General features: G+C 51.0%; 1 protein-coding gene across 15 annotated transcripts in view; it reads right to left on the bottom strand.

The window, feature by feature from the left end:
- Window positions 1-17,388, bottom strand: part of FAM120B (family with sequence similarity 120B) — a 95,526-nt gene that overhangs the window by 17,708 nt on the left and 60,430 nt on the right. For 6 of the 15 annotated variants that reach the window (XM_032593290.1, XM_030316820.1, XM_030316817.2 and 3 more), the window contains exons 7-9: window positions 7,271-7,477; window positions 5,834-5,942; window positions 3,883-3,975 (exon numbers count right to left, since the gene is read on the bottom strand). In XM_032593290.1, coding sequence (XP_032449181.1) covers window positions 3,883-3,975; window positions 5,834-5,942; window positions 7,271-7,477 — 409 coding nt within the window. Of the gene's footprint in view, window positions 1-3,882; window positions 3,976-5,833; window positions 5,943-7,270; window positions 7,478-17,388 lie in introns of those variants that run through there. The other 9 variants (XM_032593291.1, XM_032593288.1, XM_030316825.2 and 6 more) reach the window with 3 other exon arrangements.

Genomic DNA, 17,388 nt, shown 5'->3' with positions numbered 1-17,388 from the left:
GTCTCCCTGCCCGGCACAGTGGGCAGGCTCCCCGCTCCTCCATCGGGCCAGGCAGGCACCGGCCCCGGAAACTTCCCAACTGTCTCAGTAACTCAGTATGTTCATTCCGAGGCGTTTTTAGTTTTTCACTTAAAACAAAGAATTTTTCCCATTAACTCTGTCCAGGCAGTACTGACAACTTTCTACTTAGACTACTTAGATACCTCTAAAAAATGCTAAAATAGGAGTTCAAGGGTAGATAAAACCCAGCAAAATGTGTGGGGGCCAAGTAAAGACGATGTAATTCTTTTACGGCAACTAAAGCTGAACAAGGGGATGACGTGACCTCAAACAACGCTCCAGTCCTAACAAATAAAAGGCGTGACATACGCGTGTGAACATGTATTTTATGCAGACACATCTGAAACTGGAAAACATACTGGTACCACCAACAAAACTTTTGTGAACATTTTTCCACGTGAGGCAAAATGCAAATGAAATGGTGTCCGTGCTTAACCACTGTCCTGCAGGAGCCTTTCAATTCCTCATGCCCCCCACGCCCAAATTCTTTTTGCTTTTAATTTGAGTGCAGCTGACACACGATGTCCCGCTCGGCAAATCTGCACGTGCTGCTGCGTCCACTGCCAGGGACTGTGCTCTGGAGGCCCGCATCCCCGTCCCCAAATTCTGACATCTGACCCTAACGCAAGCCACCTCGTTTGCCTTTGACCGAGGTCTCCCGGGCACGTTTTTCAGCCCCAATCCCTCAGGCACCACCACTCCCGGACTCTTATGTTACCACCGCGGTCCCGTCCCCTGAGGAGGGTTTGGGTTCAAACCAGGGCGCTTCTGAAGCAGCTGCAGGCTTGGGCCGTTGAGGCCATCAGCGTTTCCTTGATTCTCCGTGGTCTAGCACCCAGCCTGACAAACATCCCCGAGAGTTCCCAATGTTCCCGGAAATCCAGGCTGGTCCTGTGGGTGGAGGAATCACACCCGAAGCGAGAAGCCCTTTCTGTGTGGCCTTCACGGCAGACAGACCTAGAGGCCCTGCGACCTGCTAGGGTCAGGTCCACGGGCGAGTGCTGAGTCCAGGATCTGAGGCTGCGCTTGCCCGTGAGAACCCACTGCAGCAGGCCTCCTCGGGGAAAGATGAGATGAGTTATTAAGAAATCCTGCAGAGCCTTCTCTGTTTCCGAAAAGCTCGAATTCAAGGGCACCAGGCTTGGGCCAAGGTGAGGCATGTCCTCGATGGCATGTCTGAGAGTGGCGCCACCATCATCACTCGGGTGTCGCTACTCCCCGGCGGAACCACAGGGCTCAGGGCCAGGAGGACACCAAGGCTGCCAGGCCGTGACTGAGGGCATGTAGCACGTGAGCGGGCGGCCTGGAAGCGGAAATGCGCACGTGGTGGTCGTCTGTCCCACCCCAGGTGACTGTGCTCACCTCCCCACAGAACTCGTCACCTCCTCCCCTCTACCGTGCCCGGGCTTCCCTTGCAGCCCTCCTCTCCCTGACTTTGTACTATCTCATCTTTCCTGACTTGCGACACCAGCAGGAAGAAAAGGAGACAAGCCTAAGCCAAAGGGGATTAAGAGGAAGGTTTCCATTTCCCACACCAGGCCATACGTGGGGAGCAGTGATGTCGGGGAGAGCGGCTGCCGGGGAGCCTCTGTCATCTGCTCAGAGGAACGTGGGGAGGACCACGTACACCCCGTCACGCCGGGCTGCCTGGAAGGCGTGCAGCACGCCTGCCCTCATTCTGCTTGCCTGAGCTCGGTGGGTGCACTCTGATCCTCACCTGGAGGGGCCAGGGCCTTGCGAGCTTGACAGCACCGTAGCTTTAAGGGTGACAGGGACCCAGAGTCCTACTACTTAAACATACGTGGGACGGGATACGCAGACGGACAGGGCTGGACCCGCTCTCCGCTCCAAGCCCATCACACACGTATTTCAAACACAGGATGGGGGCCTACAGCTCACACCCTGCTAGCATTACAGAAGAGGTTCGTCACCAGCTTTGTACTGAAGGTCCACAGGCTCTGAGATCTGTGGGTGGCGGTCTGGTGACTAAGGGAACATCTCTCCAGAACGGACACACGGAGCATCTCATCTGAAGTGAACTTCCAGGGCTCTGACCAGTGTGACCAGTGCCGCGAGGCTCTGAAAGGTCAGCTCCTCTGCTGCCTGCCTCCTGCTCCCCTTCCAGCCACACAGGGTCCCGAGGGCCCCGCCTTCTGCGCACACCCCTCCCGTGGGCGTCTGGTGGCTGCTCCCTCTCCCCGGGTCTCTGCTTAAACACCACCTCTCAGAGGGGTTTTCTCGGACCCCAGTGAAGACGGGGGTGATGCACACTCCATGTGCATTTGTCCAGGTCCGCCTGGCTGCTGGAAGACGTGTCGTTCTTAACGAGTTAGGAGCCCCAAGGAGAGGCAGACAGCCCGACGGGGCAAGGCCACACACTGTGGAGCCTCCAGGCTGGGGGGGCCACCTGCCGCACGTATGCACCCTTAGGACAGCTCAGCTCGACAGGCTGAGTAAGCGCTGACGTCGTGCACACACAACGGGTCCAACCAGAGGGCACCTGGAGTGCCACCTTCGCAGACGCGAGCCCACAGCTCCGGGTGTCAGAGTCTGACTTCAGGTAAGTTTACAAACCCTCCTTCGTCTTCTGGGTTCTCTCTTTGTGGTTCAGCTCAATAAACTGCACTACCTTCTAAATTAGAAGCAATCTCAAATATACTTGAGACAACGGAAAGAAGGAATTGGCCTTAATCCCAGTCATGCTGCACCAGCACCAACCCTCAGGTGGTTTAGGTGGAGGCACCGTGTGCCTACGCTGGACGGGGCGGGGCAGGCCGGGACACTGCTACACGCATCTGGCCAACCGTCCAGAAGCTGCAGGCGACGGTGGGCAGGACTGGCCAGGTGGACTGTGCAGGCTCGCCAGCTAAAAGGGCCACCTGAAGCAGCTACGAATCTGACAGAGCTGCCCTCTGTCCCCAAGGGTAGGCATTTCAAAACCAGTCACCATGAACTCCGGTCAGCGCTGAACCGTACAGCAGACCCTTCCTTGATGTTTCTGCCAGAACGAGAGGCTCGCATTCCCCTCAGCAACATCCCAAGTGAGCAGACACCGTGGACGCCCACACAGACAAACCGAGAAAGGCGGCTTTGCTTAATGACACGGACGGGCTGTGCCCTAGGGGGACAATGTGAGTAATCTGTGAAATCTCTACACATTTTAGAGTTTGCAAAAAACCAAATTAAACTAAAGGCATGTTTGTATTTGCAAGGATAAAATTGTAAACCTTAGCTAATATAAGATCTGTACAGTTAGGTTTTCAAAACTGTAAGGAATTTTGAGTTTAAATACTGACGAGGTTTTCTTTGTATTTAAAACGTAAACTACTACATATTAAATTCAGTTTTACGCACAAAATCAGACATCTGTATTACACACCCAAGAAGTAAAGGATTCATTTTATTTCCTGGATCACCCAAAAGGCTCTTCTGTATACAAGCCAGATCGCAGAAAATATCAAAATGCTGCTACTGGTAAAATGCTACTTTCTGTGCTATTTTTTCATCAGAAGGATCCCTGTGCACGAAACCTTTACAAGAACCTTTCTTTGACTAACTTATAAAAAAACTGGGTCTCAAACAGATGCAACGAATTGATAGAGAAGAAACAAAGTGGCAAGGAGCAGAGACCGACTAGCGCCGAGCTTGGAAATTACTGGTCTCTACTTCACTCAGCAATGAAATCAGACATCATCAGTATAATGACCTGTTTACCTGGAAACACCAACCGACGCCCGAACAGACGTCGGGTGGCCAGCCTTCAGCAGAAGCACAAAGCTGAAACAGCACCACCGCGAGCAGCCATGGCCGCCGGCCTCTTACCTGGACCCTGAATCCTCCAGTGCTGTCCTGGGCCTGCCCGGCTGTACCCGGAGCTCGTCCTGTGGGAGCCGGATCCCTGCCTCCCCCACCTGCCTGTAGGGACACGTGATCAGCACGTTAGGAGGCCACCACACGCCTAACCCCAAATGACACATCTCGTCTACGAGGGCAGCAGGGTGGCACCAGGCCTGTAGCTCCCAAACTTCTGGTACCCTTAAATCGCAGGGAAAGCCCGTGAGAAATGCAGACTGAGGGGCCACAGCTGGGCCGAGGGGGGTGGGAGTCGGACGTCCACATTTAAACACGTTCCCCGGGAGACCCCGTGCAGGTGACAGACGAGCAGACCGGCAGGCGCCGAGGCAGAGCAGGGGCGCCTCGTCAGGGCTCCAACCAAGCAGGGCCCCTGCCTCCCAGGCCTGGGGGCTGAGCTCTGCAGGCTGCCAGCACAGCTCCTGGACCCCCAGCACTTGGGTTCTAGGTAAGCAGGGGGCCTGGGACGCCGACAACCAGACCAAGGTGTGCGTGCCCCTCCCAGTCCTCCACGCACTCAACTGCTCTGGCGTTTCCTCTCATAAATTCCTAAGCTCTGACACCTTCTTCATGAGAAAGTCTGACTCAGAGTCTCCTGCCAACTTCAAGCAGCCTGCGTTCTGCCATCTGCAGCCTCCGGCCACCGCTCGGGAACCCAGGCACTGTGCGTGCAGGACAGGACGCAGACCGGTTCGGGCACAGGCGACAGAGGCAGAATGCCACACGTGTATTTTGCAAGGAACAAGCTCTCGCTTTGGGGTCAAATCCTGCTTATCCACAGTTGGCAGGAGGAGGCCAAACGGAGACAAAAGGACAGGACAAGGCGGGAGTCTGTCGCTCCCGGGACTCGGGGGAGGAAGTGCCCTCCTCACTTGCTGGAGGCCCCTCTCCTACCCCCCAGGCTCTCCTGTGGGCCGCGGGGTCCCACACACAGCGCCCAATGGGGGCTTACGGACCTCACGACATAAAGCCTCTCAGAGTGAGACCAGCAAGGCAGACACCGAGCAGAGGCCCTGAAGACAGTCTGCTGGGTCGGAACAGGGGTGAGTTCTCAGATTCCACCAAAGAAAGCAATGGGGCTGCTAGAGGCACAGGCACAGACCCTCACCAACGGAGGACGTGAAGTAATAAAAACTCGTCGAGCAGCTAATCTAGAAGACGTCAACATCAGTGCTAAAGAATCATCCAGTCAGTGAGATACACTGTTTAATCTATGAAGTTAGTTAAAAAAAACCAACACCCGGCCAATGCTGACAAGGGGCCACGAAACAAACTCTTCATCACTGCTGGTGAAGGTATAAAGTGATAAAGGCTTTTAGAAGACAAGCTGGCAAGATTTATCTAAAATTCGATTGCATTTCGTTCCATAATTTGTACGCTCTGCTGCTTTGTTTGAAGAAAATCACGTACATAAAACAGAAGCCACTTCAGAGCTCTCCCACCAGGCACAGCAGCGAACCGGGTGCGAGGGGTCTGGACACACAGAGGACGCACAGCCACACAGAAGGTCATCACAATGAGGCAGAAGCACAGAAAAATACTGCAAAAAATCATCTGCCAACATCTGCTATCTTTAGGGGACGGAATACACGTTATTTACGCTTCCTTTTTAAAATCTGTTTTCTTTATATGCTAAATGTTCCTAACATACTTTTACTGGGAAGAGAAACAACTTTGGTCAGGCAAATGCCACGCAAGCAGCGTCTGGCTGCAGGGAGCCGAGGAGAGGAGAGGGGAGAGTGCGGGCCCACAGTGGAGCTCTCGGTCACGGGATACGCAGAACGCATCTGAGATGCCTTTCCTCAAGGGACCAGGATTTAAAAGGCTGGGTGGCACCCTGTGGCGTTAAGTGTGCGCTTTCTCCCGATCTCAGCAGCCAGCGGGTGGCAGGCTGCACGGCGCGGCCTGGCCCGGTGCCCACCTGGCTGGGGGGAGTGCCAGTGCTGCCTGCTGACGATGCGCCGGTTCTCCCTCACGCAGGCCTTGCACACGACCGACTTCAGCGCGTGGAACTTGGTCAGCCGGGACCTCTGCGGACAGAGCAGACAGCGTGAGCAGCGTCAGGCCCGTGCGCGCCCTCTGGAAACAACAACAGCGACCACGGTGTCCGAGAACACTGGGCGAGCACTCCCTTCACGGCTGAAACTTAACGAGAGCTTCTCAGAAAACCGACACTCTCCTGAGGTAGCGCTACACCCTCTCTGGTCTGACGGGTTCGATGGTCACTGCCAAAAAGTGGAGCTCTGTGGTGAATCTGGGCCGCCACCGGGTGGTCCTAACAGACCTGGGCCCGTCACCTGACTGGTGACCGCTCTCGGGCAGACTCACCCCTCCGTGCTGCCTCATTTACTGCTGACACGCCGCCCCATCTGCCCCGACTTGTTTTAAACCACAAGTGCGATCACCTGCTGTGCGACCACATCAGACATGGGGCCACGACTGGGGGCTCACGGGTGGTGGCTGCAGTCGGCTCTGCTCTGCTCCTGCATCAGTTCCACACACGGTGACAAGTCAGATCTGAGCACTGCCCTTCCCTGCTCCCCCACCGCTGCTGCACATAACATTTCCAGACTGCTTCTCAGTCCTGAACCCCTGAACCCCCAGGGTGCCCTGGTTTTGTTCGCGTGAGGGACGGAAGTGGGAGCACCTCTCCAAACGTTTCCTATCTGATGCGAAGCTCAGCGTTCGTCATCCTCACAGCTGGGGAGTCCTCCTGGGACCCCGCGCTCTCACGCACACTTGCGGCTATCCATGCACACTCCACGTGAGCCTGGCAGGGGCCTCGGGTGGAGACCTCCCAGGAACCACGGAGCACTTGCACTCATGTAGCAGGACAGCAGCCCATGTCCCTGACTAAACCACAGCCTTCAGGGAACATTTTCAGGTAATACACATCAGGTTGGTCACCTCTGGACAAACCTTCCTTCTTCACTCAAAAGGGGCAAAGGAGAGAAAGCGCTTGAAAACGGGCTGTGCTGGACTGCGCGGGGTGCTCTGCACTCTCCCTCAGCGGGAGTCTGGGGGACTCAAGCCCCACGGTGGTATTTCAGGGGAAGCCAGGATGTACGCTGGCCCTGAGGCCTCAGGCCTCCCATCCCGCGCTTCTGGCTTTCTGGGTCAGAAGAGCAGTGGTTTGCACAAGGTAAGCGGCATCTGTGCTAACGGTGTAAGATCCCGGGTGGGAATGCGAGCCCCCTCCAGTGGGACGTTTCTGGGACACGTGTGTGCCTTCCTCACTGAGGTGGCCGCTGGGACAGACAGAACGGACGTCTGGCCAAGGACTCTGAGCCTGATGACGCCTCTGAGGCCTGACCAAGCCTGTTCGTTATTTCTGAATGGGAAACCACCACGGACTCACGTTTTGTTCCACCAGAGCCTCCACGGTGCACCCCTTCTCCGACTGCAGGTACTTCTGATGGAAGAGCTTCCCGTCAAACACGTTCCAGGGCATGAAGTCACTCATCCTCCAGGGGAAGCCGCACGCGCTGTTGACCAAGACCAAAGTGGTAAGGCCGCGGACCAGCAGGGAGCCAAGCTGCACGGCTCGGGCGTCGATGTAGTCAAGCTGTGGGGGCACATGGAGAACGTAAAGAAGGGGTCACGCGTGTGGGGAAGCGGACGCTGCCCCTCAGCGCTGTGCGCTCACTCTGCTGCTCAGGGGGACGTGACAGGGAGCGGCACCCGTGAGTGTGCGTGCTCACTCGCACACCCGCTGTGCACACCTCAGGCATCTGCCCGGGCCTGTGCGTACGTCGCCCACCGGGCTACGACTCGGAACGGCTCCTTCATGTGTCAGAGCTGCGGTTCACCAGGAAACCCTGCAAGGTCGTCTCCTTCAGGGGTACTCGCCTCTGAGTTTCTTTAAAAGTGAAGGCAAAGGAAGAGAAGCCAAGAGAGTATCATTTGAGATACCGATGAGTTCACCGCATTCTTAAAAAATCACACTCAGTTGTTCCAATTATAGGTATTATCGCACAGGGCTGGTGAGTAACTTTTCACAAACTAAGGTCATACGAATCTAAATTTCTCTTTTCGTTGCCAGATCTACCCTGACATCACACACGCTCACGGTGCTTGGCTGTGGCTGTGCTACAGGCGGGCTCTTGCGTTCGGTGAGAGCTTGCCGCCGCTCACGGTTCTGGCATTCTTGGCTTGTGCTGAACGCACACAGGTGAACTGACACCTAAGCACATGTCCACATGGTTTGGTCAAGGTTAGCTCCACTAAATCTGTAGGTGTCTGGTTGACCTAGGCTGCTCCAATTCGACAGTGGCTATTTAAATTTTTTTTTTTAATGTTTTATTTATTTTTGAGAGAGAGAGAGAAAAAGCGTGAGTGGGGGAGGGGCAGAGAGAGAGGGAGACACAGAATCCGCAGCAGGCTCCAGGCTCTGAGCTGTCAGCACAGAGCCCAACGCGGGGCTCGAACCCACGAACTGCGAGATCATGACCTGAGCCGAAGTCGGATGCTTAACAGACTAAGCCATGCAGGTGCCCCAAGTTTATTTAAATTTAAAGAGAGAGAGAGAGACAGAGCATGAGTGGGGAAGGGGCAGAGAGAGAGAAAGAGAAGGAGACACAGAATCCGAAGCAAGCTGCAGGCTCCGAGCTGTCCGCACAGAGCCCGATGCGGGGCTCAAAACCACAAACTGCGAGATCATGACCTGAACCGAAGTCGGAGGCTTAACAGACTAAGCCATGCAGGTGCCCCAAGTTTATTTAAATTTAAAGAGAGAGAGAGAGACAGAGCATGAGTGGGGAAGGGACAGAGAGAGAGAAAGAGAAGGAGACACAGAATCCGAAGCAAGCTGCAGGCTCCGAGCTGTCCGCACAGAGCCCGATGCGGGGCTCAAAACCACAAACTGCGAGATCATGACCTGAGCTGAAGTCGGCCACTCAACTGACTGAGCCACCGAGGCGCCCCCAATGGTGGCTATTTTAAATGTCACTGCATCTCTAATAGAGTTCATAAAACCAAAATCAACCACGAAATAAATCAAAGACATTTTAACTCCTTTTTAAGAGTTCACTTCAGTTATTGATCATTTTAAGATCATCATTTTAAGAAAGTTATCACCAACTGTGATTACCCTAGAGTTAATCTAAGGTTTAAGGAAAATGTATTTGTTGGGGCGCCTGGGTGGCTCAGTCAGTTAAGCATCCAACTCTTGATTTCAGCTCAGGTCATGATCTCACAGTTGTAACATGGAGCTTTGCATTGGGCTCACTGCTGAGCGTGGAGTCGAATTCTCTCTCTCCTCCTCTTCCTCCCCCTGGCTTACGTGTGCACACATATGCTCTCTCAAAATAAATAAACGTTTTAAAAAAAGAAAATGTATTTGTTGTATAGCACTGCTTTTTAAGTTGTCCTAAAACGAGCCACCACAGAAGAGGTTTGTGGGGCTGCGGGGACACTGATTAATTCAAGGTGGGGGTCCTCATTCCCTGCTCTACAGGCTTCTCCAGCTGAGGCCTGTGCTGGCCGGCTGTTCCCCGACACACGACCTACCTCACTGCCCTTCAGGAACCCTCCATCATGACTGCGTGTTCAGTGCATCGAGCCCTTGCACTTCCTCATCTATGCACACGCTGTAGCTGTCCATCTACAGAACTGCACCACCAGAGCTGGCCACCAGGAGCCATGTGTGATATTTGAATTTAAATGAACCACAAACCAAACTCGGTCAGCTTCTCAGATGCACTGTCCCCACTTCGAGTGCTCAGGGCCACATGCAGCTAAGCCCTCCCAACTGGACAGTGTGCCACGGGACCACTTCGGTCTAAAACACCCCCTCTTCTCTGCCTCGACCTTGCAGACTGTGAGCAGTCCTCAGCTTCCTCACCCTGGCCCCAGCACCGTGGGCCTCACCCCAATGCTCAGACCACAGCGCCTACTCAATGGCAGACCAATGGGCAATGTGCCTAACACAGATGTTACGTATTTTCTCCAGGCGCCGGGAGAAATTCTCTAATTGGGCAGATTTTTCTGTAATGGAATCAATTCTTGTTCATGTCTTGTGCTCATCCCTTGTGTACTTGATCATACATCATACATCCCAATTATACATGAGCTATGCCAGCCCCAAAGCACAGATCCTACGTGTGCCACTTGGATTTTCACAAACCGTGTAACCAACACCTAGGCGACAAAGCACATGCTGCCAGCATAAGGAAGCCCTGGTGGCCTCCCTGTCACCCCTACCGCCCCCAAATGGTAAGCACCCACCGGCCTCTCAAATTGTCACTGGTTTTACTTGCTTGTGAATTTACAGAAATGAATCAGGCAGCATAGGTTCTGGCTTATGGTGACACTGCTTGTGAAGCTGTCTCATGCTGTGAGTGTGAAGGCTGTCCTCACTGCCCTCCTGTGTGCCACTGCACGGACTTTGTGCAGGAAACACACAGATTCTAACATGACTTTGGGGACCACAGACACCTTTAAATGGTGAGTCTTCTTCAAGCTAGGTTTTTTCAGAAATGTTTTGTGTCTGTCCATGTAGAGATTTTATACAACTTTTGTTTTTTCCTATCCTTGTTTTTTCTTTGAGGTTAGTATAAACATAAAATTGGGGTGTTATTTTTACCTGGTATTGTTTTACAGAATACAGTTGGGTTGTATATGCTTTGAATCTAGCACCTGTAAAATCTGCTTATTACTTCTAATGATGGTTCTGTAGTTGTGATTTTCCATTCACATAATCATGTCATCTGTCAACGATGACAAGTTTTATTTATTTCTTCCAAACCCTACACCTTGTATTTCTTTCTTCTGACTTTTCTGGCCATGGCTTCCAATTCGACAGACATGGTGAAGGAAGGTACCCCACACTCACGCCCACTAGAGAGGAAAATCTTTCAATATTTAACCATTAAGTGTGATTTCTGCCGTGGATTTTAATCTTGACTCGATTAAGGAAGTGCCCTTCTAACCCTAGTGGACTGAGGGTTTTATCATGAACAGGTACTGAATTGAATCACATACTGTTACTGCATCCATTAACAAAACCATATGCTTTTTCTTATTTATTGTGCTACAGTGAATCATACTGGTTTCAAATGTGAAATCAACTCTGTATCAGTTTTACATATCGCCAGATTTAATTTGCTAGTTATTTTATCTGGAAGTCTTGAATTTAATTTCATGAAAGAGAGTGGCCTATAATTTTCATTTGTTTTTGTCTCTGGTACCAAGGTTTTGCTGGATTCATTAAGAGAAGTTGGATTAGTGATGCTGTTTCCTCCTTAGGTGTTAGGGACGTTCGCTAGGAGCCATCGGGATTTGTGGTTTCCTGATGCAGGGTGAATGTCTTCAACCGATTTAGAACCATTTGGATTCTCTATTTCTTCCTGTTTCAGTCTTACTAAATAGACTGTATTTTTTGAGGAGTACGTTCATTTTACCTAACCTTCCAAATTCATTGGTGTGATGCTGTTCATAATACCCTCTCATTATCTCCTTAGTGCCCACATGACCTGCAAGGATGCCGCTCCAATGGGCCGTTTATGCTTTCTCCTTTCCCATGATTTCCTATTGATAGTTGCTCTTATGATCTTCCTGTCACACTCTTTGGGTTTGATCTGCTCATTTCTCTTCTTTTAACGTTTATTTATTTTGAGAGAGAGAGAGAATCCCAAGCAGTCAGCACAGAGCCCAATGCGAAGCCTGATCCCACAAACCGGGAGATCATGACCTGAACTGAAATCAAGAGCCAGACGCTCAACCAACTGAGCCCGCCAGGCACCCCTGCTCATTTCTAATTTACAGAGACGTCAACTCACACCACGGGCTCTCAGCCTGCCTTCTTTCCCAACATATTCATTCGATGTTGTATATTTCCCGCTAAGAACAGCTTTTAGCTTCATGTGCAAACTTCAATATTACCATTTTCACTGTCATTCAGATTATTTCATATCTACTGTGAGTTCTACTTCCACCCATGAGTTAGTCAGCGCTATGCTATTTAATTTGCAAATAATTGGGAGTTTCAATTTTTGTGTTACTGTTGGTTTCCAGCTCACTTCTGCTGTGGTCAGAAAGCTGACTGACAGCCTCCACGGTCTGAGACTGGCTGGCACTAGGACCACCACACGGTCGATGCCAGCGGTCCCCATGTACACTCTGTCCTGCAACGCTGGGGTGCACATCTATATGCTGAGGAGGTCAAGTGTGTGCACTGTGTTCTCGTGCTCTGACCCTTAGTGACTCTCCCTCTGCTCGCTCCATCAGCTCTGGAGAGGATGTGTTACAGCAGGACTCAATCAATCAACTTTTTCTGTGAAGAGTCAAGACAGTAAAGATGCCAGGCTTTGCTGGCCCTGTGCAGTCTCTGTTGAACATTCTTTTTTAGACACAACACTTTAAAAATGTAAAAACCGGGGCGCCTGGTGGGCTCAGTCGGTTAAGCGTCCGACTTCGGCTCAGGTCGTGATCTCACGGCTTGTGGGCTCGAGCCCCGCGCCGGGCTCTGTGCTGGCAGCTCAGAGCCTGGAGCCTGCTTCGGATTCTGTCTCCCTCCCTCTCTCTCTGCCCCTTCCCTGCTTGCTCTCTGTTTCTTTCTCAAATAATAAACATTAAAAAAAACCGTAAAAACCATCCTTAGCTCGCAGGATGGTACAAAAACAGGCTATGGGCTGGATCCAGCCCACAGGGCCATGGTTTGCTGAGCTCTCTTCTCAAGTCTGCCACCCTTCGTTGGAAATACCGTTGAAGCTGCTCACGCTAATTTACGCTGTCAGCCAGTTGTGACGTCATCAGGACACAGCCCTCGTCTCCGGCGATCCCCGCTTGAAGTCCACTTCCTGCAACATGGCCACACCAGTTTCTCAAGGCGAGAACGTGGCTCACCTCTGTCCTTATTTCCCAGACTCTTGGTGTTCCTCCACCCCAGGTGTGTGTCTGTAGGCAGCGCGTGGCTACTTTGGGACTTTTATTTTGCCGTGCTGACAGATTCACAGGAAGCTGCAAGGGTTGCATGGAGAGTCCCACGGACGCACCCCGTTCCCCGTAGTGCTAACGTTCTACACTCCACGGTGCAGCATCAAGACCAGGAGATGGGCCCCTCCACACGCGTGTACATGTGTGCGCGTGTGTGCTACGCAGTTTCCATCACAGGAGCCACCTGTGCCACCACCACTGCCATGACACAGCTGCTCCATCCCCACAAAGACCCCCTTTGCGCACAGCCTCGGCGGGGCCCTGCCCCACTCTCCGTTTCCCTGTCTCGTTCCGAGAGTGTGGCTGTGCGGGGCTGGCTTCCTCGCTCAGCACGACGCACCGAGTTCCGCTCACACTGCTGTGTGTGTGAGGCCCTCCCTTTTACGGCTGGTCCCACCCCACAGTGTGGATGGGCCAGGGGTTTGAGCGCTCGCCTATTTAAAGACATTTCTCGTTTCCAGCTCTTGCTGCCACACACGCAGCTGCTGTGAATGCTCACATCCAGGTTCCGTGTGAGCAGAAGTCTTCCTTTCTGTGGGACCAGTGCCCAGGAGGGGAACCGCTGAGGCACGCGGTAAGTGCACGCTTAGCTTTTTAGAGAACTGACGAACTTTTCCCAGTGCTCCCCTCACTGCGCAGCTGGCCTCCAAGCACCCCCATGCTTGCCAGCCTTTGCCACCTTCACCGTGCGTAGTTTTGGCTGCTCTGATATATACGCAGTGGCCCCTCACTGTGGCTTCAAAGATGTTGAAAGACTTTTAACTGCTTGATATTTCACACCCAAATATCTTTTTTAGTGAAATGTCTATTTGTGTCTTTTGTCTACTTTCTAAGTGGGCTGTTTGTTTTTGCTAAGTTTTGAAACTCCTTTTATTTCCTACTTACAAGACCTTTGTCAGACATGTTGGCAAATATTTTTCTCCCAGTCAGTAGCTTGGTGTCTCCTCATTTTTACAGAATAAAAGTTTTTAATTCTGATGATGTGCAATTTATTGATTTTCTTTTATGGATCATGCTTCTGATGTGAAACCTAAGAACTCTCTACCGAGCCCTAGATCCCAAAGGTTTCCTGTTTCCCTGAAAGTTTTATAGTGCTATACTTCGCACTTAGCTCAGTGCTCCACTTGAGTTCAACTTTCCACGAATGAACAGTAAGGTTAAGGTCACGACTCCACTGACTGTGGTTGTCCAAATGTTCCAGCACCACGTGTTGTTGACAAGACCTTTGCACTCTGCCAAAATCTGCTGGCAGTACCTTTGTGGTTCTGCTTCTTGGTTCTCTGCTCGGTTCCACTGACCCATGTGTCCATCCTTCAGCCCATCCACGCTGTCTCGATCAGTGTGGTTACATAACAAGCTATGTTAACAAGCTATATTCCTCCTGCTTTGTTCTTTTTCAAAACGGTTTTGGCTATATTTTAGTTCCTTTGCTCTTCCATATAAATTTGAAAATAATCTTGTCATATCAATAACAACAAAAACACCTTTGCTGGGATTTTGCTAGAAACAGTCCATCAATTTGGAGAACTGAGCTCTCCACTGTGCAGAGCTTTGCAGTCCATGAGCATGGTATGTCTCTCTCCACGAACCTGGGTTTCCTTTGACTTCTTCCGCCAGCATTTTATAATTCTCAGCACACAGATTTTTTTATGTTGATCTTCAGCCTGAGGTCTTGCTGAACTCTCACTAGCTCTAGGAGTTTTTTGGTAGATTCCTTGGGATTCTCTATGTAGAGAATCTTGTCATGTGCAAAGTGGGATAGTTTTTTCTCACTCAGTGATCTGCATGTCATTTACTTCCTTTCCCAGCCTCAGTGCACAGGCCACAAGTGCCAGCCCTGAGCTCCAGAGGGGCGATGTGAGCAGACCTCCTGGCCTTATTCACCACCACAGGGGGACACATGCAGTCCTTCCATGGTATGCATGATACCAGCTGCAGGGGATTTTGTAGATATTCTCTACTGAGGTGAAGAAGGTCCCCTCTATGCCTATTCTTCTGAATACCTGACGTGATCATGTGATTTTTCTTCATTAGCATTTTAGAGAATTGCAGAGACAGGTTTTTGAATTCTGAATCAGCCACGCATCCCTGCAATAAACAATCCCACTTGGTCCGTGTGCTTCTTTTTACACATTGCTTGATTTGATCTGCTAACATTTTGTTAAGGATTTCTGTGTCTATGTTCACAAGGGACATTGGTCTGACGTATTCCCTTTTCGTAATTCATTTATCTGGGTTTGGTATCAGGGTAATATTGGTCTTGTTGGGAAGTATTCCATCTCCTTGTATTTTCTGGAAGGTAATGGGTAGAAGTGGCATTAATTCTTTGAACACTGATAAATGACCCGGTGAAACCAACTAGGTTATAGATGTATTTTGGAGAGAGTTTTGAAAACTATGAATGCAGTTTCCTTAACAGTTATATGGCCGTCTAAACTATCTGTTAGTAATGAGTAGACTGCAGTCATGTGTGTTTTAGGGGTATCTGGTCTGTTACATCTAAGCTGCTGCATTTGTGTATGTGTAAAGCTGCCTGAAGCATTCCCTTAACCCTTCTGCTCTCGGCAGGTCTGTGGCGATACCTCGTCTACTCCTGACGGTGGCAAATTATATTTTCTCCTTTCTCACCAGGCAAATACTCTGGAGCAAAAGTGGTTCCCAAATGCTGGGCTGACCTTCCTGGACTTCTGTTTCCTACAGTCGCGACTCGGTAATTCTTTATGGCCCTTTTAGCCATCTGATACTTTATTATTTTTAAAAAATATTTTGTTAGCTTTTCTATTTGTCTTCAACAGGAAAACCCACCCAGACACCCTCAGGATGTATCTCCCACACACTTGGTCTCCACAGCTGGGTTCTCAATGTTTTCGTACCAAAAATACTGTTGGCAACCTGGTGAAACCTATGGGTTCTTTCTCAGAATAACATTAAATACGTACAATAAAATACATAGGTTTATAAAAGAATTAGTTACAGTATAGTTTTCAAAATAACATAAATTTACAATGCAGTAATTTGCAGTAACTTCTCCATATGTACCTTAAAAGATAAAAAGAAAACAGTGGCTGTTAATAACCATAATTTTGAGAAAATGAGGACAGGAGATAACATGTATGAATTTCTCCAACTGTAACGTAACGTGGGATCCTCTGTGATTTCTCCTGGTGACAAAGCTACAGGTGCTGCCATTATTATTAGGATTTGTTGACTACATAAGGGAAATGATGAATTTCAGTTACAAGTTGGTGAAAATAAAGATGTATTTTTTTTCCTGTTCCAGTTCGTAGACTCCCATTTAAAGAATCCTCAAAATTATACCACATGTACAACAACAATTCAGGGTCTGATAAAAATAAACACACACTGTGGCAGGTGAGCACTTTAAATAGACGGCCGTAACCCTGGGACCAGCAATTGCTTTCCTTACGTTGATGTAATCTTTGCTGGAGGGTTTGCAAAGTGTGTTAACAGAGGAAATTCCACCAAAAGACATGGGCGGTTTTGGAGCCTCTATTACCCATATAATTATCAAACACTAAAAATAAAGTCTAAACCAAGAAAAGCACATTAAACTGGGAATAAGGTCACAGTGTTAAAGGGCTGGATGTGTTGATAGTTTTGTTTCTCAAACATAATCATTTCCCTTTTGATCCCAGCTGTCTCAGGGCTTCCACGCTACCAAGAATGGGCCACGCTCTCTCTTGGACACGCGGGGTCAGGAAACACCACATGAGCCACTCACGAGTGGCTCACACAGCAGGCTGTACTGAAGCAGGAAACTTCCTTCTCCTTTTTAGGGTGCCCACGCCCCTGTGCCTGCACTCAGTCACCCTTGACCTGGTCCCCGATCCTCTCCCTCTCCACGCTCCCCCTCTCCAGGCCCTATGGAGGGGAGGGGGTCTCACCCTCACCTGTCTCAGCACCCCCACCCCCCACCGGCCTCCACCCCACTGCTCTCCAGAAGCTGTTCCAGGTCTCAGTCCAACGTTCATTTCCTCATCCTTTCTCCTGACCGCACCCACACACGGGCGCCTGGCCTACTGGGTGCCCGTCTTCTGCCCACGCTCTTTCTGCCATCCCTAATGAGGGTGCTCTCAAGACCCCCGGCGGACGTCCTCAGGCCACACCTCTTTCTTCTCCCTGTGTTGATAAACCCGCATGTGCTCATGCTTCCCAAGTCCACCTCCAACGCCAACTCTCCCCAAGCTCCAGACTTGTAAGTCCCGCTGTGCAGACATACATCTCACATGTGACCCTCCCCAAACGGAGCTCTTCACCTCCCGCCTCAGACAGCTGATCCAGGAAAACGGGATCCCACGCCAGGCTCCTCCTGCCTCCTACACACTTTGCACCACTTTTCTCTTCACCTCGACCTTCAGTTCCACCATGCCAGGCCCCTCGCTGAACCCACTCTGTCCCCACTCTAGGCCCCGCTTGCACTGGCACACGTGGCCCCCCCATGAAGGGCTGGGCTTCATGTCACTCTGCTGTCCGAAGCCCCCTGGATTCCTCAACAGCCAGGGGAGTCCCAGCTGTGACCAG

The sequence above is a fragment of the Lynx canadensis genome, chromosome B2, assembly GCF_007474595.2.
Source record: "Lynx canadensis isolate LIC74 chromosome B2, mLynCan4.pri.v2, whole genome shotgun sequence".
NCBI classification, from domain to species: Eukaryota; Metazoa; Chordata; class Mammalia; order Carnivora; family Felidae; genus Lynx; species Lynx canadensis.
The sequence above is the reverse complement of the archived record's forward strand: the minus strand, read 5'-3'. Positions and strand labels throughout refer to the sequence as shown.